This window comes from Morone saxatilis, unplaced genomic scaffold (assembly GCF_004916995.1).
Source record: "Morone saxatilis isolate NCDOM2014 unplaced genomic scaffold, NCSU_SB_2.0 Contig4, whole genome shotgun sequence".
Lineage (NCBI taxonomy): Eukaryota > Metazoa > Chordata > Actinopteri > Moronidae > Morone > Morone saxatilis.
Window position 1 is genome coordinate 1,005,202 of NW_023339984.1, and position 23,622 is coordinate 1,028,823.

At 41.7% G+C, this 23,622-nt stretch overlaps 3 protein-coding genes across 4 annotated transcripts; all 3 read left to right on the plus strand.

Moving 5' to 3' along the window:
• Window positions 1-231: 231 nt before the first annotated feature.
• On the plus strand, window positions 232-6,912 carry LOC118338244 (RNA-binding protein 4.1-like). Of its 2 annotated transcripts, XM_035675517.1 has the most exons (4): window positions 232-330; window positions 2,934-3,359; window positions 3,721-4,448; window positions 4,630-6,912. In XM_035675517.1, the coding sequence occupies exons 2-3, from the start codon at window positions 2,948-2,950 to the stop codon at window positions 4,431-4,433; spliced, it is 1,125 nt and encodes a 374-aa protein (XP_035531410.1). In that variant the 5' UTR covers window positions 232-330; window positions 2,934-2,947; the 3' UTR covers window positions 4,434-4,448; window positions 4,630-6,912. The 2 variants fall into 2 exon arrangements, with proteins under 2 accessions (XP_035531410.1, XP_035531411.1); XM_035675518.1 differs by lacking the exon at window positions 3,721-4,448 and having other exon boundaries at window positions 5,364-6,912.
• Window positions 6,913-7,892: 980 nt separating this feature from the next.
• On the plus strand, window positions 7,893-13,066 carry rbm4.1 (RNA binding motif protein 4.1). The gene is made up of 3 exons (XM_035675410.1): window positions 7,893-8,050; window positions 9,984-10,407; window positions 11,218-13,066. The coding sequence occupies exons 2-3, from the start codon at window positions 10,002-10,004 to the stop codon at window positions 12,069-12,071; spliced, it is 1,260 nt and encodes a 419-aa protein (XP_035531303.1). The 5' UTR covers window positions 7,893-8,050; window positions 9,984-10,001; the 3' UTR covers window positions 12,072-13,066.
• A 421-nt stretch (window positions 13,067-13,487) lies between these two features.
• sf1 (splicing factor 1) lies at window positions 13,488-22,120 on the plus strand. The gene is made up of 10 exons (XM_035675164.1): window positions 13,488-13,900; window positions 14,782-14,916; window positions 16,681-16,756; window positions 19,678-19,830; window positions 20,593-20,682; window positions 20,809-20,992; window positions 21,164-21,279; window positions 21,414-21,521; window positions 21,605-21,800; window positions 21,884-22,120. Exons 1-10 carry the CDS (start codon window positions 13,639-13,641, stop codon window positions 22,118-22,120), a joined length of 1,557 nt encoding a protein of 518 aa, XP_035531057.1. The 5' UTR covers window positions 13,488-13,638.
• The last annotated feature ends 1,502 nt before the right edge of the window (window positions 22,121-23,622 follow it).

The following is a 23,622-nucleotide window of genomic DNA, read 5'->3' on the forward strand; positions in this document are numbered from 1 at the left end:
ATTTGATTAATTGATGATGAAGAAAACACAAATGGAATCGAGTCTTTTACATGGTTGCAACAACTGAGTTAAAAAAACAACTAAATTTATAAACATTACATAAAAAGTTTTAAGTTGTCATTTGTTATAATAATTCAGTATATTTAGAGATATAGGACTAGTACAGTATGTAGTATGTATGCCGTACAGTACAGTACATACTTCCACTCAGGTGATGGCGGTAATGACTGAAGCACGATACGGAAGTAGAACAGGCGGAAGCAGCATCACGGGTGCAACAGCGCCATTTCACTTTCATTCATTGGTGTCGAGGCCTACATCGTTTCATAGGTGGGTTACAGATTTTAAGGTTAAAACGTGAGGTGAAATATATTATCAGAGAGTCAGTAATGCGCAGCTGTCACTGTACAGTTGTTCTAGGTGTCCGCTCAGAGGACGCGGGCTCAATTAGCGGATGGACGTTCGCTAGTTCTTAGTTAGCTCATATGTTAGCTTCATTAGCCAAACATTAGAACGCCATTACACTGAAATATGGACAACGGACATGGAAGCATTGCACACTGCACACTATTTACTAATAACTTAGCCGTACAGACAGCAGTGTCAGGGTAGTTAGTCTTAGTAATGTAACATACGCCGCAAAACTAATAACGTCAGTGTTAGCAGGTTGCTAACATGCGACATGTCAGCTGACGTAAGGCTTATCTGGGACGTGTTTACCTTTGTACGTTAGCCAACGTCACAGAGGGGCTCGTGTGAAAACCAGCGTGCAGTGTTTCAAAACTGAACGTATTATTTTGGGAGGAAATTCTATCAAATGCTAACTTGCTGAAGTGTTGCTTTTAACTACTTTATGTCAGATAGTAGTAGTTAGTGGTTCGCCAACAGCTGCTAGGTGTCCCTCTCGCTTGTTTACACCATTGACAGTATGGTTCACACCCTGCCGTACAGGAGCTGCGCACCTTTAACCCTTTCATACCCTAACACTTTACTCACTTTACTAGCTCTCTAGCGCCCGATTTATGTTTATTCACTATTGTATGATGTGTATGTGCCGATGAATACTACATTAATAAAGCTCATTATGTTCTATTCTAAGCTAAGACTGTCTAATGTTACACGTAATTGCACACCAGTCCACCATATGGCATGCATCTGACACACCAAACAGCAGTAGTTTGTAGTAGAGCTGCACAGTATGGTTAAAAAAAAGAAAAACATCCTATTGAGATTATTATGGTAGATATTGTGATTGTAATATGATTATGGGTGCCCGGTATGGATTTTTTTTAAAGCTGATATGATAATTGACTGCTTGTCATTGCCGATATCAATAAGATAACAGATAATTTCACATTTTTGTATTTGAAAAGAAGTTCATAACCTGGAGTTTTTACTCACTTGATAGCAAGACAGGCTGAGGGTTAGTGAGCAACGATGTATGAGTTAATATTCCATAGCTCTGTTCCAACCAAATGTAACTGACATCACTATTGTTAACAACAACAACAGTTCTGACTCTTCAAATGCCTATCAATTGTTTTACACAAGAATTCAAAATAAATTATTATTATGTGTTGATAATTTATTTGCTGTAATATAATTATCCCAATAATTCACAATGAAAATGTTTTCATTGTCAGCCGAAAATGTATCTGCCCCAATAATTATGCATCCCTAAAAATGATTAACGATTTACATCATCGTTTTCATTTTCAATGAAAAACAACTAAAATCACCATGATGTGAATTTTGTTACCAAACAAACGCAACGTTTTCTTACATATGGAGAACAAGGTTTGTAGGCCAGGGCATCCCTGCAGAGCTCCAGTACTTCTTTATAATGCTGTTGTCACACAGTTTACCTTTATCAATAAATTGCTATATCTAATAAAGCCTTGCAACAAGTTCTACCTCTGTGTATGTTATAATGTTCACTCTGTTTTAGAGACACTGGTTCAGCTTTACAATTTTGTCCTCATTGAAGCAAACAGAATGAACAAAATTGAAGAAACGCCTCCAGTTTAACGCAGTACAATTCAACAGCCCACCAAACAGCCTCCAAAGTGACCATAAAGTTGAATCAACACCTCTCGCAAAAGATTCAGCAAAAACTGAACATTATAACCTGAAGGCAGAATTTTACATGGATATTCTATTACAGTTTTTTGTTGAAACTGTTTAAGAGAGGTGTTCGACTGCATGACCATTTTGTAGGCTGTAGTTTGTGGTGGTGTGGAATTGTATTGTCATACTGACAGATGTTTCTATTACTTTGTCCACCCCATATCAGTTATATCCTTAACACCTCTCTGTATAACGCACTACAGTTCGACAACTCCTCAAACTGCAGCCTGTGAAATGACCAGACAGTTAAACATCTCTCTAAAACAGTTTAGACTGGTGGTGGAGTGTCAAACTGTTTAAAACTGTTAAAACACAAAATATCTAATAAACTGGCAACTGATTTTATTCTGCAATCGTATTTATTAATTGCACCACCTAATTGTTCACTGACAGTGGGGTTGACCCTCACATCCCTTTTAAGTACAGGGTGTCTGCGGGATCTTAGGAAGTCTCAAATCTGATAATGTGATAATTTTAGGCCTTAACATGTCTTGAATATATAAACAAATATAAATAATACATTCTTCTATAAAATTGCATTATCAGTCTCACTTTAAATGTGTTTCTGGGAAAAAGCTAATTGTATTATTCGTGCTGTAACAACAAAACTGAAGTGGAACCAATACTGATATTCCTACATATCCTTTGTACTTATTTTTCCCAGTATGGATGTAAAATAGGTGTTAAATTGCATTCATAATGGTCTTAAACGGTCTTACATTTAACCTGCAGAAACCTTAATGTAATCATTAAATATTGGCAGTGGTTATACAGTAGTAATTGATACATTTTTCTAAATCTTCTAGGATACAACTTCATCATGGTGAAAATCTTTATTGGAAACCTTGCCTGCAACACCACAGCCGAGGAGCTGCGTGAACTCTTCGAGAAGTACGGCAAAGTCTCGGAATGTGACATTGTCAAAAACTATGGTTTCGTACACATGGACAACATGTCTGAAGCCGAGGAGGCCATTCAGAACCTCCACCAGCACCAGCTGCACGGCTGGCGCATGAACGTGGAGATAAGCAAAGGGAGGCCCAAGTCCACCACGAAGCTGCACGTGAGCAACCTCGGTGAGGGCGTCACCAGTGAAGTTCTGCGGGCCAAGTTTCAAGACTTTGGCCCGGTGGTGGAGTGTGACATAGTGAAGGACTACGCCTTTGTTCACATGGAACGAATGGAGGATGCCATGGACGCCATCGATAAGCTGGACAACACAGCCTTCAAAGGTGAACTCCTGGGCAGGATAGAGCTAGTTGTCTTTGCTGTCTGTAGATACGAGTTTGGATTCTGTTCTGTCGCCGTAGAGCTCTCGTGACAAGTAAAAGCCACTAGCTGATATGTTTCCACATTAATTGAGCAAGTGGCCCGAAAATAATCACTTGTAAGTTTGGCATTGTCTCTTGTAAAAACCAGGCAGTGTAACTGGTGATTAAGACCTGGCATGAGATCACCCGCAGCTGGCACGGCACATTATTTCGCTTCACTCTGTGATTGTCGGTCAAATGCATTTAACGTGTTTTATAGTCGGTAAGAGCCTTTCGTGTCAGAACCCCACGGTCTCATGCGTGTCTTCTCTCTCCTTACAAGGCAAGCTGATGAGCGTACAGCTGTCCACCAGTCGGCTTCGCACAGCCCCAGGAATGGGAGATCATACCGGCTGCTATGTCTGCGGGAAACATGGTCACTGGTCAAAAGACTGTCCAGTCAGTCGGAACGGTAGCCACGGCGAAGGCACAAGAGGTCGCAGCGGCCGGGTCCCCCCACGCGGTCCGCCAAGTTATGGCAGGGGCAGCTACGGGATGGCTTCACCTCCAGCAGATTACATGGATGGCTCTGCGTATAGTCGGGCTAGTTACGTTGGCGGAATACCGCCTCCCCCTCGTAGGCTCGGTGGTTACAGCTCTGAGCTGGGGGATAGGTACGGCAGCAGAGCATCAGCTTATGATCGTGACCTCCTCTATAGCAGTGTTGACTATTATGAGAAGTACAGAGCTCGGCCTTATGGCTCAAGCTATTTCGAGGATCGTCGCATGTCCTATCTCCCCCCTCCCCCACCTCCCCCATCCTCCCTCTCAAAGCTCTCCTCCAGTGTAGATCCATATGACCGCCGGCCACCACCTCCACCTTCATCAGCTGCCGCATACTATGCACGAGACCGCAGCCCGATCAGACGAGTACCAGTCTCCTCGGCGAGCTACGCCTACGAGCGAACCCGGCTGTCACCGGTGTCGGGCTCCAGGAGCTCCTATGCTGCTCCACGACCCAAGGATCATTATGCGTCACGCTATGCGCCTTACTAAAGCCTGGGTGCCAAGGTGAGCAACAAAGTGTAACAGTTCATTTGATCACTGAATAGAGGGCATCTTACTGTACAGCGTTGGTGGTCAGTGGGCACAGGGATCTCGGAATCCGTTGTAATCCTTTGAAGCTGTGCTGCGGGATAAAGGGGGAATGAGACCCTGTTTCTGAAAAGGGAATGCTCTGCTCTCTTTCTAGGTCTGTTTGTGAACTGCAGGACTTTCCCTTTGCCGTCATTTCTCCAAGCTACGTGATTCCATCGGTCTGCGTGATGCAAAGCATACGAGATGGCGAAAATTAAGATCGGAAATCGTGCTGGCATCTTCCAGGCACCTGAGATGCCTGCTAATGAATCGTCCTTTCAGTCACATTAGCGTAACCTGTTTTCAATAAGGATGATTAGCAAACTGCACTGCTTGACCCTTATAAAACAATAATTTGCTCTGCAGGTTTTCAGTTCAGTTTTCAGCCATGTCTCTTTTTTTACCTTTGTTTCTTCCTCACATGAAACAAATTGTTAAATTCAGCAAATGTTAATTGTTTGGCTTCTGTTTATGTCATTTAGAAGTGTTCTTGTTTCATCAATATAAGAACATTTACCTTCCTGATTTGAATGGGATAAGGGTTAACCTTTATCAGTTACTTGCCGTGCAAAAGACTTAGCTCCTAGACACACATCTGACATGATCTGAGTCAGTTATATGGATGTGGATAAAGCAAAGGATCATCATTGGTGTCCAGCAATATGCTGTGGAGGTCCATGACTCTTTTTTTTGTTTTTGTTTTATTACAGCTACAAACTGTAGTTTCACCGAGAAGTTGCTTACTTTGGATGCATTGTGAAAATGTAAGCCACAATTTGGCCAATAACCAATGCTTTTTTCTTTTCTTTTTTTCTTTTTTTTTTTTGTTATTGCCCTTTTGTGTTTCAGCTCAGTCTTCTTGTCTTCTCATCCAAGATGTGAAACGCAGAGCTGTACAGCCGCTCACTGTCGGTGCTGCAGCATGAAGCGTGTGCCGGTGCTGGAAATCGGCAGGGGCGTAAATCAACCAGATATTTGCAGAAATCCCAAAGCCTGCCACAAAACAATTTCAATTCAATTCAGTGGCCTGTGATCGAAACCAGCCCATATCATATATGTCCATTAAAACAATCACTTACATTTATATCAACACACAAAAAGTAACTAAAATTAAGTTTGTAAATGTTATTGCTGAATTCTCCCAGACACTTCAAGACATTTATTTTATCTCCTAACGGCATATGGCACGGGCCTTGTCTACATTTCCAAAGCAGTGATTATTTCTCTAATATCCAAGTTGGAAATAACCAACACCACATTTAGCTCAAAATTGATGCAACACCACAGATAAACATTGGCTACTGACATCGGTGATTGCCATCTTATTTAAAGATAGGCTGATGCCAGTCAACAAGGCAACTATCAGTCAATGGATCAGTCCTTACTTTATGCTTGAAACACACAGTAAGCTGTGTTGTTGTGTTTGGCAGGAGAGAAAACCTGCAGCCTCTTTACCCTCTGTAGCACATGAATGGAAGAATATAGAGAATCCATATCCATGCAACTGACCTGTGCAGTCAGGATACTGAATCACACTTTGAGTTAGTATCTAAGATAATACAAATAATCAAACATTCCAGCATTCCATTTTTTCTAATTAGAATATGTGTCTACAAAATATAGAATGAATCAATTTTATATGCTGATCTGAAGTCAGAAGTCTTGAAATGAGAAGTGTCACTGAGCGACACCCAAATAAGAATGTTGGCTGACATACACTGTGCAACTAACATCTTGACTTCTGTTTTCTTCCCACTGGCGATGCTGCACACTTTGCCCACAGCCGACAACAGAGAATAACCCGCCGTGTCTTTTAGAATGTGAGTGTGTGGTGGATGTTCACTGTCTCCTTATAGCAGTGTGAGCAGATGCAGAAATGTGAGGAGGGACTCAGGGCTTGGGGCTGTATAAGTCACGAGGCACCTGTGTTTTGTTGATGGTGCCTTTGTTTGTTTTGCATATAGGTGGATTTGAAGTTTGTATTTTTCATACTAGCTGTAAAAGTACCAGCATACATTAAAAATCTAAAATGAATATGATTTTTAATAAAGCCAAAATAATTTTGGTGACATGACATTTTTCAATGATTTGCTTGAAACCCAATACAATGGTGTCTAACTGTGGTTTTCGGTGCAATGGAACTATTCCATTATATAAAACTCTTATTTTGCTTGTGAGGATTGTGGTTTTATAAGCTCAGAATTTTTATTTCTGTCTCATTTACGAGATCAGAGCATATATCCTCATACTTGCTGACATTGATGCAAAATACTGACATTAAACAGTAGTGCTTGGTTTTAAGCAACAACCATATGTCATATTACTGTCTGACCCTTGTATAAACTGGCGAAATGTAAAATAAGACTTTCTATTGTTTTATAAAATAGATTTTACATCATATCGCCTGACTGCAGTAATGTCTGTGACATTTGTTCTTTAATGGTTACCAAACTGGGTCTTGGGAAGATCATTATTCGTATGGAAAAGACATTTCTTTAACCTTTGCTCATTTCCTGTGAAAATGTATGGGGACATTCACTCTTTGGTGCAGTATTGGTATGGTGGGCCTTTCTGCCAGAAAAAAAACTTTTCATTAAACTTCATTCTTTATCTTTTTTTAGCATTATATTTATTAACACTTTTCATTCAAAAATTACATTCAAAATGTGTAATTGCCCATGTCAGGCCATTTTATTAATTTATTTTTGTATTTTATGTTTAAATTGGAAATAGATTTACTCAATATACCAACACATTGCTGAAGGACTCTTAATTATATTAAATGGTGAAGTGTGTTGTGTTAAAATGCTATTTTTTCGGTGTCCAAGGTGATGAAGGTGATGAAGGTTTTACATGACGTATCTTCAAATTGGAATTTTCTCAGTAATTGTGATTTAGTATCTCAAAATAATGACTTAGTACCTTGAAATAATGAGAAACTCTTTTGAGATACTATGTCAATATTTTGACAGTTTCTCATTATAGTGTCTTACAGAATCCTTTTCTATCACATTGGCAGAAATAACAATACCATGCCACCCTCTGTCCACCCCATGAATGTTTCTCTAGATCTGCCCTTGGGATAGCAATGACTAGGGGCTACTTTTCTTCAACAAGACAGCTTATTTTGCCATAACCGTGCGGTCTAGGTATTAGTAAATGTGGGTTAGTTTGCATCATTTGTCCACCTGTAACAAAATGTTACAAGACCATGATTGTGGGAGATATTTTCTACACTTACACTAATAAACTTACTTAGATTTCTCTGTTAGACCACTTAGAGGTTTCCAACATTCGTCATAAGTGATGTTGTAACTTTTTATTGCATTTTGTATTATTTTGCTATCATCTCAACATGACAGCACAACACTGGGTGCTATAGTAAAGTCCATCCCAGAAAGTGCTAACCGAGTTAGCTTAGCCTTAGTGCTCGATGGTGTTCGCCTGGTCACGAGCTGGTAAAGTAACGTCAGTCGGTAAAGCGGCAGTCGTCATTTCATCCTCCCGGAGTCGAGACGTACATTGCGGCTTCAAAGGTAAGAAGGCAAGCATCACACAATGAACAAACCAAAATGTATCGCGGTTATCAGAATTAGCCCAGGTACTCCAGTTCGTTGCGTTTCTCCGGCCTATTTGACGGTTTGTGTCAAATGTATCGCTAAGCTAACCTACAGACTAGCTAACGTGGTAGGCGTGTAACGTGTTCAGACAACTGCCACAGCGCGCGGAGATGTTACGTACCGGTAACTTAGTTACCGACTGAAGACCCGCCACGGCGCTCTAGCTGTCCGCTGTTAGGCCACTATTTTGATAAAGCAACTTAGCTTACGTTACTTTCGTTAGCCCAGCAGCTAGCTAGCTAACGAAAGTGAGCCGCGATGTGCTGCTCATGCTGTGAATTGAGAACAAAATAATGAGAGGGATGGATGGCCGACATTGTTTGTGTTTGTAAAGACATCTCATAGTTGTTGAACCCGTAGGCCCATTAATAGTAGCCAGAGATGAACGGTGCAAATCCATTAAGTGTGTTCTGCAAACGACACTAGCTGCATATAAACAGTTGGTTATTGATTCTGTGTTGTCAGGTTCCTCTTCTATTTACTGCTTCATTACGAGCCCACCGCAGCACCACCACCAGGTTTAACTTGGAGTAAAACCATTGACAAGGAGCATGTTTTTATAAACATTTTTATCATTTAGATTCATAGACATTTATGTTAAGGTGCTCCCATTCAATGTGGGCTATGATGGTTTGAGACTTGTGATCAGACCTGCACAATTAATTGCAATATTATTGAAATCGCAATATGGACAAGTGCAAGTGTGCAAAAACAGCATTATAATAAAGTGGTGTATCAGAGATGTCCTGGTCTACAAATCTTGTTCTCTAGATTAAAAAAACAAGTTGGTTTGGTACTGACCCCCCAAAAAATGTCACATCATCATAGTTTTAAAATCATTTTCAGTGAAAATGTACATTTGTGATACACAAATGAGCATTCCCACACTATTCGTGATCACATTGCATTGGCAATATCAGTAAAAATAATGTCAATATGATGTATCATATCATGCAGGCCTACTTGTGATGACCCCATCTTTTCTTTTAAGATCTGAGAAAAAGTGTGATTTGCAGTTACAAGGGCCAGCTCCACCAAGATGATGTATTTATGGGAAAATATTTATTGATGTGTTCCTCATTAGGTGAAAACTCGTTTGTGAAAACAGCAGAGAACATTGCATTTCAGTAATGGAAACTGCAGACGAGTTAGAAGGTTAGACTTTGTGCTACTTGTTTCTTACTATGTATCACCATTTCCTTGTTTGCCACAAACATTCTCAGCTGCATACAAAAGCCACACTGCATGTGCACTCACACACCAAAAGAGGCTTTTGCTTGATTTAAGTCTGGGGTGTCCAAACTCTGTCCCTGAGAAGGCTAAAACTGAAACTAAATGGGGGCCACAGGGCAGGGGGCAACACCTTCTGTGTTGTGTTGTGTTGTGTTGTGTAGTGTTGTTAATATGGAAAATGGTACTAGAACAGTGGTTCTTAACCTTTTTTCTTATGGGACCCATTTTCTACCGCTGATGTTTTATGTATATTTCATATTATATTCAGAACTGTACAATGAACCCAAACATTATGTTATTTGTTGTTTTTAAATCATTTTTAACAATCGGACATACTTAATAGGCTTCTTTTTTGACAAATTCAGTGTTTCGTCACATAGGTGAACTAAATGCTGAGATACAGGCCTACTGAGTATATTTCTTAAGTGTTCTTACACCCCTTAAAATCAAGAAGGCTTTACAACCCCTCATGAAGCTTTGGCGACCCCTAGTGGGGATTCCGACCCCCAGGTTGGGAACCACTCCATTTAGATTTAGGTTAAATCAACTGGTCATGGTTTTAATTAAGTCATCAGCATTAGTGTAGCAGTAATCTTGGTTTCTCCTCCTCCCTTAGTGACTTGGAGGCTCCACAATGGTGAAAATATTCATCGGGAACCTGTCACCAGACACCACATCAGACGAACTTCGCTCTCTCTTCTCCCAGTATGGCAAGATTGCAGAATGCACCATTGTCAAGAACTTTGGCTTTGTGCACATGGATGACAAAGCAGAGGCAGAAGAAGCCATCCGCAACCTCCACCACTACGAGCTCAATGGCCAGCCCATGAACGTAGAGCTGAGCCGCGGCAAGTCAAGAGGATCCACTAAACTACACGTCGGCAACATCGCCTGCACCAACCAGGAGCTACGGGCCAAGTTTGAAGAGTTCGGTGCCGTGTTGGAGTGCGACATAGTAAAAAACTATGCTTTTGTTCACATGGAGCGAATGGAGGATGCCATGGAGGCCATTAATCAGTTAGACAACACTGCTTTTAAAGGTGAACTCTCGGGCTGGGCTTAATGGGAGTTTACCTCAAATATAGTGTCAAGAGTATTTAATTCTCCTATTGTGAATTAATAGGTAAGTTATGGATACACCACAGGTGAGTACAAAGAGAAAGATGAAGGTATAACGGTAAGCTGAAGAAAGCATGGAAGTCCTGAACCCTTATTATTTTAAAGCTGGTATCCGTAATGTCTTTGGTAATGTCCATCCGTAGGGTGGATTGTTGTAAAACAAAAATGGGCTCCTACTGCAGTTTGATTGACTCATCAGGTCATTTTTCTTACAAATCAACCCCGACTGCTTAGGCCCATCAAGGGTTGGGAAAACACCAAAACGGATGCGTGCGCTGTTCTGTTTATACTCATTTGGTTTTTGCACACACGTTTTTCACGTTTGTTCGCCGGTTATAAGTTTTGAGCTGCCCGGTCCCGCGAACCTTCGGCAACATGGGCATGTGACAAACTTTCTCGTAGTCACACGGACACGCAGAGTATCATTCCATTATCATTTTAGCATTTGCTGATTCCAATAGCAAGCTTGCATACAAACTTCCATGACAACATCTTTTACTGTAGTGTGAACAGCATTTGAGTTGCCTTTTGCCACTGCAGGGGGAAAGTTACGGATTTCAGCTTTAATAACATTTTACTGCTCAAATGTCTTATTGCTATTTTTGGAGTATGATGCAGTTTTTGACCAGACTGGTGGATTAGGAGACTTCTGTATGCCAGGCAGGAAATGTCAAATATATTATTTAGAATAAATGCAGGCATAAGTCCTTATTGAGTCTTTTCTTTTTAAGGCAAACTGATGAGCGTGAAGCTTTCGACTAGCCGCCTGCGTACTGCGCCGGGAATGGGAGACAGATCGGGTTGTTATCGTTGCGGGCAGGAAGGCCACTGGTCCAAAGAATGCCCTCTAGACCAAAATGGCTACCACAGAAACGGCTCAGAGCCAAAGTCTGATGGATACGATGCCTCGAGATTCGGCGGGCGTGGTCGCAGCAGGGGTTATCATCCGGACTTCAGTGGCGATCCAGATTATGGCGGCTATGCTCCTGTACATGGTTTTTCCCGGGGCGCCGGTCACAGCAGCGGCATGGCGGGGTACAGACGGGGCGCAGGCTACGAGAGTGCAATGAGATACGGGCCGCACCCAGGTTACGGCATAAGCGCTGTTGCTGAACATAGCATGGCTCGGATGTACGGCAGCGAGGCGGCATACAGGAGCAACGGCTCACTCTATGGCGCGGTACCAGCCTACCCAATGCGACGGTCGCCTTACGAGGAAAGGGATCCGTACGGGGTCGTGGACTACTACGAGAAGTACAGGGCCAATTCTTACGGAGGCAGTTATTTCGAAGAACGTCGCGCTGTCCCCTTGCCTGCTCCATCAACATCCTCATCTACGGCTTTAATGAGGGAACGTCTTCCCCCCTCTAGCCTCGACCCATACGAGTGCCCCCTTCCTCCTCCACCAGCCCCAGTCTCCTCATACTACGCACGTGACCGGAGTCCGATTCGGAGAGTCCCTGCCGAGGCAGATGGATATGCATATGAGCGTTCGCGCCTTTCCCCGGTGCCCAACCTCCCAAGAAGTTCTACCTATGAGCATCCGCGGGATCCCGGTGCTGAGCGGGCACGATATACATACTAATCCTTGTCCCATACAGCCAGGTGAGAGCTGTCTGACATTTAGTGGATAGGGTAGCCTAAGTGCCATTGGAATCACTGCAAATTAAACAGTATATATCATTGGTAATATTAGAAGCAGAATTCAACCCTGTGTATGTGAGGCGTGTGGGTAGTAACAATAAGGTTACAATAAAGCTTGCCCATCACAAGAGCCAACGGGTAGAGTATGAATGGTTTATTGCATTCACAGTACGTTGTGATCTAATTTTCAGGTTATACTTCAAAATGCAGTACCACTAATGCTCAGTTGACCACCTTTCAGTGTCCCATTTACGTGTTGTGGTGCAGTTCTGAGGTGGCTTAGCCTAAATGTGGAAGTGCAGATGCTGGGTTTATCTCCAACCTGGGTGAGGTCTGTTCATCTTACTGTAAGAACTGAACTTGTGCCCTAATTAAAGTACATACATGTTCATACACTATTTACTCTGTTAATAGAAAAAACTTAATTAGTGCATGTGCATGTCTTTAAAGGTGAGTGTTAGGGTTATGTTGTTTCAATTTAATACATTCTTTTCAGCCACGTCTGATGTATTACTATGTGCATTTTAGCGTATTTGTGTTTGTGTAAGTTCACATTGTTACTGCATATGTGAAGCAATGGCAAAACAAATTTGAATACTGTATGCTCCGTCAACTACGTTGTTTAACTCGTACCAAATATGGATCGGCACAGTGTAAAAAATGGTTACACTTCTGTATTTGGGTTATATCAAACCTTTTGTAAAATTACATTGAAGAACTTTGTATCAAGGTGCATCGTGATCATGTTTTTTTTCCCCTTGTCAATAGACACATTACTTACATTAAATGGATTTTCATTGCTGTGATAAATATAAGGGTTCAAATCTTAAACATATGTTGTAGTTTCATAATGAAAATGACCTCAATTGCCTATGCTGTCTGTCTTGATTTCTAACTATTAGATTAAAATTAAAATCTCTCTGTCTAAAGTCTGAATACTGTGACTTGTGTGTTTGTTGTGCTCACCTGGTATAATGTCAAATGGCATTCACATCAAAGTGCAACAGTCAACCAAAATATCCGCTCAAGGTTGACCACCTTGGGGAAAATTACACCATATGGAAAATTACTTAATTTGACAAAAAAAAAGTTATACAAATTATTTTTTATTACTATTCATTTATTTATAGTTCATATTAAGTGTCATACGATTTCAGTACCGGTTTGTGCTTGTTAGAGATGAGTAGAAATAAATAACGTGATTGATAGTCACATGAGCTAATCAGTTTGCAGAACGAGTATAAGGAAGAAGGAATTGCCCAACAGAACAAGGCCTAAGGGGAGGGGCTTGGTCTGGCCAATAGAAATGCTTTACACTACAGCGGAACGTCACCACCTCCATGGAATCCATCATCCTTTGTGGGTTTCTGTTGAGCGCCATTTTGATTAAAGTAATGTGCAAGGGGGTTGCGGGCTACACTCTACTCTGATATTTTCTCGATTTAAACACATTCATACGTGAGTCGACTGACGCTTGACAGAGACTAAGCCATTTGAGTACACCGAAAATGGCCACGGGAGCAAACGCAACTCCTTTAGGGAAGTTGCACCCCAGTATTGGCGCTAAACGAGGATTTGACGCCGGGCCTGGTGCGGGGAACGGGCTGATGCCAACACCGGGGCCGCCAGCGTCCTTTCCTTCGCTACAAGCTTTCCAACCCCCGATGCCAAATGCATCTTTTCCGCAGCCACACCAGTTCAATCCAGGGACAGGTTTTTCGACGCAGGTTCAACAACAACCACCCGCAGCGACCGGAATGGCCAAACCAGGTAAGTTAACGGGCGTCCGCTACCGTTCACTTGATGCGGCATGAGTTAAGCTAATGTGGCTAATTACCATGGGCCCCACATGAAGACCTGGCACGAAATGGAGACAGCCCAGCTAACGTTAAGCGGGCAAACCAGTGTTGCTCACTATGTTCGCATTAACCGGGGTTAATATATCGTCTATCGTTATAATTTGCAAATATCACAGCCAATAATAAACACTAGCGTAATAATGGCATTTACGTGTAATGTTAGACAGCAGTCAATGCAACGTTAGCTTGCTGTGCCGTGTTGTGTTATTGAGAGATGTAAGTTACCGCTTTATCTAAACCATAACGAGGGCCCCTTGGAATCTGTTTAGTTAGCTATGCTAAACTGTATGGTTCCCATATTCAGTCCAGGGCTGCGGTCGAATAGTCAAAAAATATGGCAACGTTACTTTCCAAAACCCTTTACATTGACCTCTGTGGTAAACGTCATGAGGTCAAGGAAAGATGTTATGGAGAACGGATAAGGGCTTAGGAAAACCCTTAGCAGGATTTTTTTTTAACCTACTTTATTTATAACACGTGGGCGATAAGTACAGTGACAAACTAAAATCAATTCAGGTAAGGTTTCCTGTCCAAAACGGTATCGCATCTTCAAAGAGAGCATGTTTTTAATATACGCATTTGTAGTGCAGGGCATTTCTGCAGCACTACAGTACTTCATTATATTGTTTGTCTTCACGACTTACTTTTATCACTTTTATGCAGCCTCTTCATCACCTCTTCCCATTTCCTATGCCAATAAGCAAGGTCATGTTGAGTGGCGCTTGACTTTATGTTCATCAGTAACATTAATCACAGCTACAGCTAACATGGATAATATCTCCTGTTTCTCAGTAGACTTCGGTCAGAAAAAACAGAGGAAGAAGAGCCGTTGGAGCAGCGAGACGCCTGATCAGAAGACAGTCATACCGGGCATGCCCACTGTCATTCCACCTGGACTGACCCGGGATCAAGAGAGAGCCTATATAGGTAAATTTTTAATAAGCATCTCTTGTTAATTAAGGTTGCTGTGTTAAATTCTAAATGCAGGTTTGTTTTAAAATATGTCTCAACAATTACATCTGCTTGAGGTTCTAGTTTCCTTACATGGTGCATACCAGTATTAATGTTAAACTTATGTCCTGTTGCTGAATTCCCAACAGTTAGAGCTCTCTAAAGGCACCCACAAGACGCGTTACCAACCACAAACCTTCTGTCACATTTCCGCTGTATTCGGCAGTAACGTTACTGTTACACAAAATGGGAAATGTCTAATTTTGCTCCAACTGTTGAGACGAAGCAATCACCTCCGACGAACAATGATTATAACGTGATGATATAAAGTGTTAATTAAGATTATTTCTCTTTAATGGAAGTAAAGTGGTTCTGCCGTGGCAAGTGTTTCTGTGGTCTTATGGTTTGCATACCACTGGGCAGCCATTAGCAAGAGGAGATAGATGATTAAACACCACTGCTTGCTGCTATCTGTTCTGAGCTGCAGGTCACTGCTCACTGTCTTGCTTGATCCCCCTACACATCATCAGTATTGTTCCTGTGCATGGAGACGTTACTCATAATGTCCTAATATGCTAAAGTGTGCTTCTGTTTCTATTGGTCCACGTGTGAGCAATGCTGCTTCAATGGCAAGTCAATTCAACATATGTAAAAGACTCAACAAGCTGACTTAGTGGGCATTGCAAAGTGGGAACACTTGTTAGTGTGCTCTTAGTTAACCCAGTGTGATCATATGAAGCAAATTGTTTTTCAACCACAAATGCCTTCCAGCAGCAGTGTAGCACCAACATCCTGCCTTCACAGGCCCTCAACTGGGTATTCTGAAGCAGACTAGTCCCTTTGTCAATAACTGACATCGTTATTGATGTTGTTCACTCATTGGTAATGGTTGTTGTTCTTTGGTATGTAAACATTCATTTGTGCCCACCTTCCGCTGTCACACTTATCGTTTCCTTTGTTCATTCAGTAGATCCCCTAAAACAATCCAAGGGAAGCGTTTTAAGATGAAATTTCTGTGAACCACAATTCACAGGGCCTGTATTCATCTCTATAACCCAGAGTAATCGTTTCAGTGACCAGTGAATCTCTGTGTTTTGGGGGGGTGTATTTCATTACAACTCTCATAATGTGCATGGAATGACTGATTGATTTATTTTTTCATTGCCTCCTAAATGTAATAATTGTCTCTATCACTGCAGCCCCTCAGTGTTAGATCTGTGGAGTGCAAAAAGTGACTGTGATTACCTTTTATTTTTCTACTGAAACGTGCAAAACAAATAGACCAATCAGTGATTTTTAGACCCGATGTGTCCTTAAAATGCCAGAGCCTTAAACGCAGCGTGCTGCAGTACACGAAGAAAGCCACAACCTGGGTTTCAAATCTCAATAGTTTGGCAGGCATTTTTGGGAATCATGGTCTAGACATTTACTGATATGTTGCCATGTTTAATCATTGTCTGAGAAAAGCTTAGTCCTGTTTCTGCTAATGTAAATGACCTCTAGGACATATTTATATTGGGTAATGTGTTCCTCTGATGTCCTCAGATATGATGCTTTAGAGTCTTACCAGATGTCAATTTGATCTCCCCTTATTCTTTATTTAACAGACTCACCATTTGTCTTGCCTCAGTAATGTATGAGACCGTGCTCTAATGTGCAGAGCGTTGTCTCTCTGATGTTGTTGTGGTAACCACATTTCTCTCCATCCTTGTTTTTCTTTCCTAACCTGAATTCTTCCAGTCCAACTGCAGATTGAAGACCTGACTCGTAAACTGCGTACAGGAGACCTGGGAATCCCTGTTAACCCTGAGGACAGGTCGGAAAAAGATTAAACCCATGAACAGTAACATTTTCTCTACCTTCTTGACTTTTTGGAAGACAAATGTTGATTTTCAGTATATATATGTGGTTGTTAGCCTAAATCTCAGACTGCATAGTAGAATTAGCTGGCAGATGTAGCATTTTAGTTAGCTATCTCCTAGGTGAAGGGCAGTGTTGTTTAACATGTTAGTTTTTGTCAAAGCCTAGTGCTAGAGGAGAACTGATCTACATTCATCTATTTGTAAAGCTCAGAGACTGCTCAGCATTCCACCACCAGTAAGCGTACAGGAATGTACATTTACTGGTACTATTAGCTTTAGCTGTTTTTATATTTATGGTTAGCTTGTTTAGAATTGGTAATAGTAGATTTGTCTAAGTAGGTCTATTAAACTGCTATTTTAGTAATAAAGATAGGGTTAGCTCCATGGTTAAGACTTTAAAAATTTGGACTGTGCAGAAAGTTTCCCCCCATTATTTAAAAAACAAAACAAAACAAAAAACAACAAACAAATTCTCTAGTACAGCTTTAAAGAAAAAATGAAATATATGCATATATTTTTACCCAAGACAATGAGACAGTGTCTGCAATTACATCAAAATGAAACATAAATTGTATTACCCATTTGAAATAAAAAATTAAGTATATTTAACTTACATTGACTAAAATTTTTAACAATGTGCAACAAATTACCTGTGAACACGGTCATTTGACTAAAAAAAATGAAGCAAAAAGATCCCATTTCTGACTTTAAATTTTTTATATATATATTTATTAGGTTTTCGGTCACATCGTCAGGTTGGCATTTTGCCACTCTTTAGGGTTTTCATTTCAGATTCGAAGCTCTTCAGACTGGTTTATTTGGTATAGCGCAATTCACTAACAGGAAGTTATCTCAGGGACACTTTTCAAATAGAGGCAGGTCCTAGGACGAAACTCTTATAACATTTACAGGAGACCAACAGTAGCACCATGAGCCAAGCAGGCTTGTGGCGACGGGGGGCAAGGAAAAACTGCGTTTGACTGTTGGTGGGTTTTTGTTTTTTTTTAGGATCTCTGTTTTCTTATGGTGCAGTTAAAACAATGTTTCAATCTTGGGTAAAATAACACTCCAATAATTTCATTGCAAATGTCCAAACTGTAAGGGGAGCAGGGGGTATGAATGCCTGGGCAACCCACTGTATACAGGTCAGTGTAAGATGAGTTTAGTATTTTAGTCAAGTCACTGCCAGGACAGAGATAACCGCCTTTTGCCTTTTTATTGAATTATTTCTCATTTGACTTGACAGTTAGGTGGAGTCGTTAGCCTGCTAGCATTTATCATCATTGTTTCACCCACTGCTTGTTTTGTGTGTCTGATGTAGAGTGCTGTGTGACTATATGAATACATATACAATGCATAATGTATAAAGATTTTCCTCTGAAACAGGTTTGGGTCAATACACCTTACTCTATGGTCTAAATTACTTTTAGTATTAATTATTTACCAGCTTTAAAGTTGAACTAGTTCAGATGAATTGGCTCTTTTGGAAAAGTTAGATTCACACAGTCCCATCAATTGATATTGCCTTGCCTGACTTTTTTTACTTACTGGATGTTCTCTAACTTTTTGCCAGTGATGTTTGAGCTCATGCCGTGTAGCCGATAACATACCAGTGAGTCATAGGTTTTATCTTGGATTTAACAAATATTCTGCCGCTTGTCATCTCTGGTTTTCCCGTAATGTAGCTGTAAACATTTCCACCCAGGGGGAAGGGGGGCATGTGCCGGTTTTCCCTCTGGACTCTCAGGGTCTGGAAGAAAACTCCCAGAATTATGTGTTCTGGAAAAGCAGCGGCCAGCTTATATCATAGTTTCCATAAGGATCTGTTCCCGCAGGAAGTGGCTTGCTCTCAAGAGTGTGTGAAGTTGACCTCTTTACTAGCTAGAGTCCCTGTCGTCTGTACACTGTATAGAGTTTCTCTTGATAATCAGACATTTCAACAGCAACCAAAAAGTTGATTGCAGAGCTGCAGCACTCTTATAAATCACTCCCCCGATCTAATGTGACAGAACCAACTGGGGGTGTTTCAGGTTGTCACCGTTGGAAGTTTCATAAAAGGGACAAACCAATTTTTTTTTCTCACTCTTCACATCACATGGACACAAATGTGGCTCTCTGATGGGAGAGCATAGGAAAAGGTTGGATATCTAATCTTAATTCCTTTTCTCTAACCCAAATTACCCCACATCAACCTAACCCTTTTTCAAGCACAGAGCCTCCTTAACGCAGCAACACAGGTTTTCAGCATCCAAGGGGAGGTACGGACCTCTTCCGCCACGTCAACACCAAGCAACTCTCAAAGCCAGCGTTTCTGCTTAGGATTGCGAAATTTGCTTTGGTTTCTTTTTCTTACCTCCAACTTTCCTTTCTTGTAGGCCAACAATCCTGTATGCAGGTTTAGTTATGGCCATGTATTTGGGTTTTTTTCCTTTGTGGTTGATGCCCCTCCAGTGTATTGGGTTAATTACCACTATACAGCTTTGGTTGCCCCCTTTTTACCCTGAATTGTATAAAAGAATGGACTCTAGCCTTTGAAATGTCAGTGCAGAGTTCCTACATCCTTTTTCTTTGTTTTATTGTTTTGTTTTTTTGGGGTTTTTTTGTTTTTGAGTTTGCTCTTGCACTGGCCATGAGTCACATAGTCTGAGAATTCTCTCAGTAGATCCAAATTTCCAAACCGATTTTTTATTTTTTTTTAATTCATCATTTGTTTCTTAGACATGTCAGCACCCATTGATTTAAAACTCCGACTGAAGATCTGAAATTCTTAAAGTCTTAGTTAGCTATAGGGAGCCTGTGTGATTGTTAATGGCAGAGCTCCACTTCTAGAAAGGTATCAATGATGTCTTTCTTGTCTTTTGTCTGCCGTTTTCAGGTCTCCCTCGCCGGAGCCCATCTACAACAGCGAGGGTAAACGGTTAAACACCCGCGAGTATCGCACACGAAAGAAGATTGAGGAGGAGCGTCACTCCCTCATCACTGAGATGGTTGGACTCAACCCTGATTTCAAACCTCCCGCAGACTATAAGTAGGATTTATTCCTTTGTTTTCCACTAACCAGCTCTTGTTTTTTGGCTGTGCTAATTTACCTAATAAAAAAAGCCAGTGGCTGTCCAAGTTGACTTATTATTATTATTATTAGTTGTAAAATGATGATCATAGTAGTCTAAAATCTGAAATTGTAAAATGTGAATATTTTTCAAGTTGGTTAGAAATGTGATTTTAACGTGGCAAACTGTGTTTGTTAGTCTTTGGACAGTCTTTCCATCACCAGCACTGGTTTGGTCAGAATAAACCCTTTATTCACTAAGTAAGATGTGAATTTACCCACAAACGTTAATCCTTCGGGACAAAGGCACCGATCAAAGTACGTCCACTAAAAGTAGATCCCTACAGAGATAGACCTTTTTGTTTAACCAAAAACAGTCCTAATATTGCTATCACTGACCACCAGACTCCATAGACAAAAACAGTAATGTTACCCACATCATTAACTAACATCATTGTATTATTATAACTTCACAGACACAAAATACTGCACAAAAAGAATAGTCTGCACTACTTACAGCATTATGGAGCAAAGCTTCAAATGTTTGTTTGTTTTTTCTGAATTTCTGATGATCAGAATCTCCAGAGTACTGGTTAAGTTCCTGCAGTAGAAAAGGGCTAATGGATGTTGATATAAAGATCTATATGGTGTAATGATGTTGATTAAAATATCTACTGTGGCTTTTAAGAGAATCAGAAATCGTTGCTCCTATTAAATGCTTATCTCTTATCTTTCATGTAGGCCTCCAGCCACCAGAGTCAATGACAAAGTTATGATCCCCCAAGATGAATACCCTGAAATCAACTTTGTTGGGCTCCTAATTGGACCACGGTAAGTTGGACCTAATATTACTGTCATGTTCTATGTTTTATATACTTTTATAAGCAAGTAAGGACACAGTTCAGCACAGTTAAGTGAGTTTGGGTTCTCACTTTTTCTCCTCTTTGGTTTTACCAGTGGCAATACGCTGAAGAACATTGAGAAGGAGTGTTGCGCCAAGATCATGATTCGGGGCAAGGGTTCTGTGAAGGAAGGGAAGGTAGGCCGAAAGGATGGACAGATGCTGCCTGGGGAAGATGAGCCTCTTCATGCCCTGGTCACCGCCAATACGATGGAGAACGTCAAGAAAGCCGTGGAGCAGGTTAGATACCCTCAGCTGTTCTGATGCATCACACTCCTATTGGACGTTCCATCTGGGCTTGGCTTGTTACACTGAAGTGACCTGATTTGAAGTTTTGTTGCTATATGTTTCCAGTGTGTCTTTGGGGCAGCTCTATGTGCAGTGTATTAATGGTGAGAAATGTGTCCACAGATTCGCAACATTCTGAAGCAAGGCATTGAGACACCTGAGGATCAGAATGACCTACGAAAAATGCAGCTGAGAGAGCTTGCCAGACTCAATGGCACCCTGAGGGAAGACGACAACAGGTCAGTGTGACAGTGCTAGAGCTTTATGCACAGTTCAGTGTTAATGTGGTGATGACTGTATGGGCATTGGAGAAGTCCATTCTACTCAATGTAAGCTACAGAGCGCGCTGAAGGCAGAACGTTTGTCTCTGCAGGATCCTTCGTCCTTGGCAGAATGCTGAGCCCCGCAGCATCACCAACACCACCCTCTGTACCAAGTGTGGTGGAGCAGGCCACATCTCCTCTGACTGCAAGTACACCAGGTGATGATCAGTTCACTACAGTCTCTTTTACTAGTACAGTGTTGTCTTTTTGTAACTAATGATTTCTGTTTTTCTTTGTGCAGCTCGTTCGCTGCCCACAGAGCGACAGGAGGTGAGCCTCCTCAGTCGGCACAGGACAAGGCTCGCATGGACAAGGAGTATCTGTCCCTTATGGCCGAGCTGGGGGAGGCTCCAGTCCCCACTTCTGGTGGAGGACACTCTAGCACCCAGGGAGGAGGGCCTCGGTCCTCGGGACCCAACAATAACCAGCCACCACCGGTTAGTTATCAGCACAACTGCACAATTCATACCTCCTGTTGGTGTAGAAAGTTGTCTTAAATTACTGATGACTGTCTGTGCAGCAGAATCGGCCCCCCTGGATGAGCTCTGGACCTACTGAGAACAGGAACTTCCACGGCATGCATGGAGGGCATGGTAGCCACGGAGGACCCCACAACTTCCCTCCTCCCATGCCCAACATGGGAGGCCCCCCTATGCCCCCCAACCCCAACGGCCTGCCTCCCCCCTGGATGCAGCCACCTCCTCCTCCCATGGGCCAGGGTCCAGGACCTCACGGACACCCCATGGGTAAGAGCTGACGTTTAAGGGTTCTGGAAGTTTTTAAAAGCCTGATGCAGTCACTCAAATATTCACTGTGCTCCTCAGTAACTCAACGTCGATATCATCCAGTGCAACTTAAACGTCTAGAGGAAATCATTATCTTTGATGTCCATAACAAATAAATAACCATAAGTTTTCTGCAGTGATAGTTGTCTGTACATCCATAGATACACTGCAGTCAGGAACTGCTAACCGCTAATTCAGCATACTTTTAATGGCAGCAACTTGCCTAAATGTAACCAAATATAGACTTTAAAAAACATTGTAGAATACCAGTACCTGTCCGTAGCTGACAGTACAACAGCCCTTTTGATGAGCTTTTGTCGGGTCTTGCTCACCTGATGGCTTATTTTTTCTGTAATATTGGTTTCCAAATAGGCCTACATTTTGATGTAAGCATGTTGTGGCTAAAGTGATTGACTTCCTCTCATCAAACGTCAAAGAATCAAATGTCACTCTGAACTGAAAGATCTGAAACTGAACTGGCTGGTCCTGCTGGTCAGACTTTATTTTTTGTTCAAAGACAAACAGCAGGTAAATGCTGCTGTAATTATTACTGGGGTGGGGCTAAAAAAATGACCCACATACTTTCTCTTGACAGGAGTAAAATCACTGACAGATAATGTTAAAATCCCCCCCCCCATAGAGAAATATATAGAGTCCAAATGAAATCTTTTACCAGTATCTGTCTCTAAAGTTCCAAGTGGACCAAAGGAAAGTATTTAGATTATGATACTGAGACATCATCTCCTCAAGCCCTGGAAAGCTCTTGAAATACTGCAGACAGGAGCAACCTTGTAGTGAAAACTAACTGCTGTGAAGCTCGTCAGTTTGGCATTATAAATAATAACCTCAAATCTGCACGAGACCAACTTGTTCCTGTGTAGAAAAGTAGAATAAACTGGAAGAAAAATGTCTGACTTTTGGTTTCCTTGTAGGCCTGCTGCCTCCTCCAATGGGCATGATGCCGCCACCACCTCCTCCTCCCAGCAACCAGCCACCTCCTCCCCCTTCTGGACCTCTTCCACCATGGCAACAGCAGGCTCCACCTCCCCCTCCCACCAGCAGCATGGCAACCAGCACACCACTGCCCTGGCAACAGAGTAAGAGCGCACAAAAACTGTATCCGTGTATATCCTGTATTGGTTTTGTAGCCCAAACCAATCCATCTTTCACTACTCTCACTACTCGATGTGCAAAGTTGTGTATAGTGGACAGTAAGATGGTAGAAACCAATTACACACTCCTTTGTTCTGTATGAAGAGCCCAGAGCGTCAGACGCTGGCAGGTTGAGTGACCCAAATACCAAACCATTTGAGTCAGGAGAATAATCAGCTGCTATTTGGAGTTTTTCCCCACTGCACTGCAGCTTGGGTCATCAAAGGTTAAATTGAGGTCAGGTCAGCTGGCTCTCCTATATCTGCTTATGGTTACTACAAATCCTCACTTATGTGTTTCTGCTTGAATGAAAACTCCCACA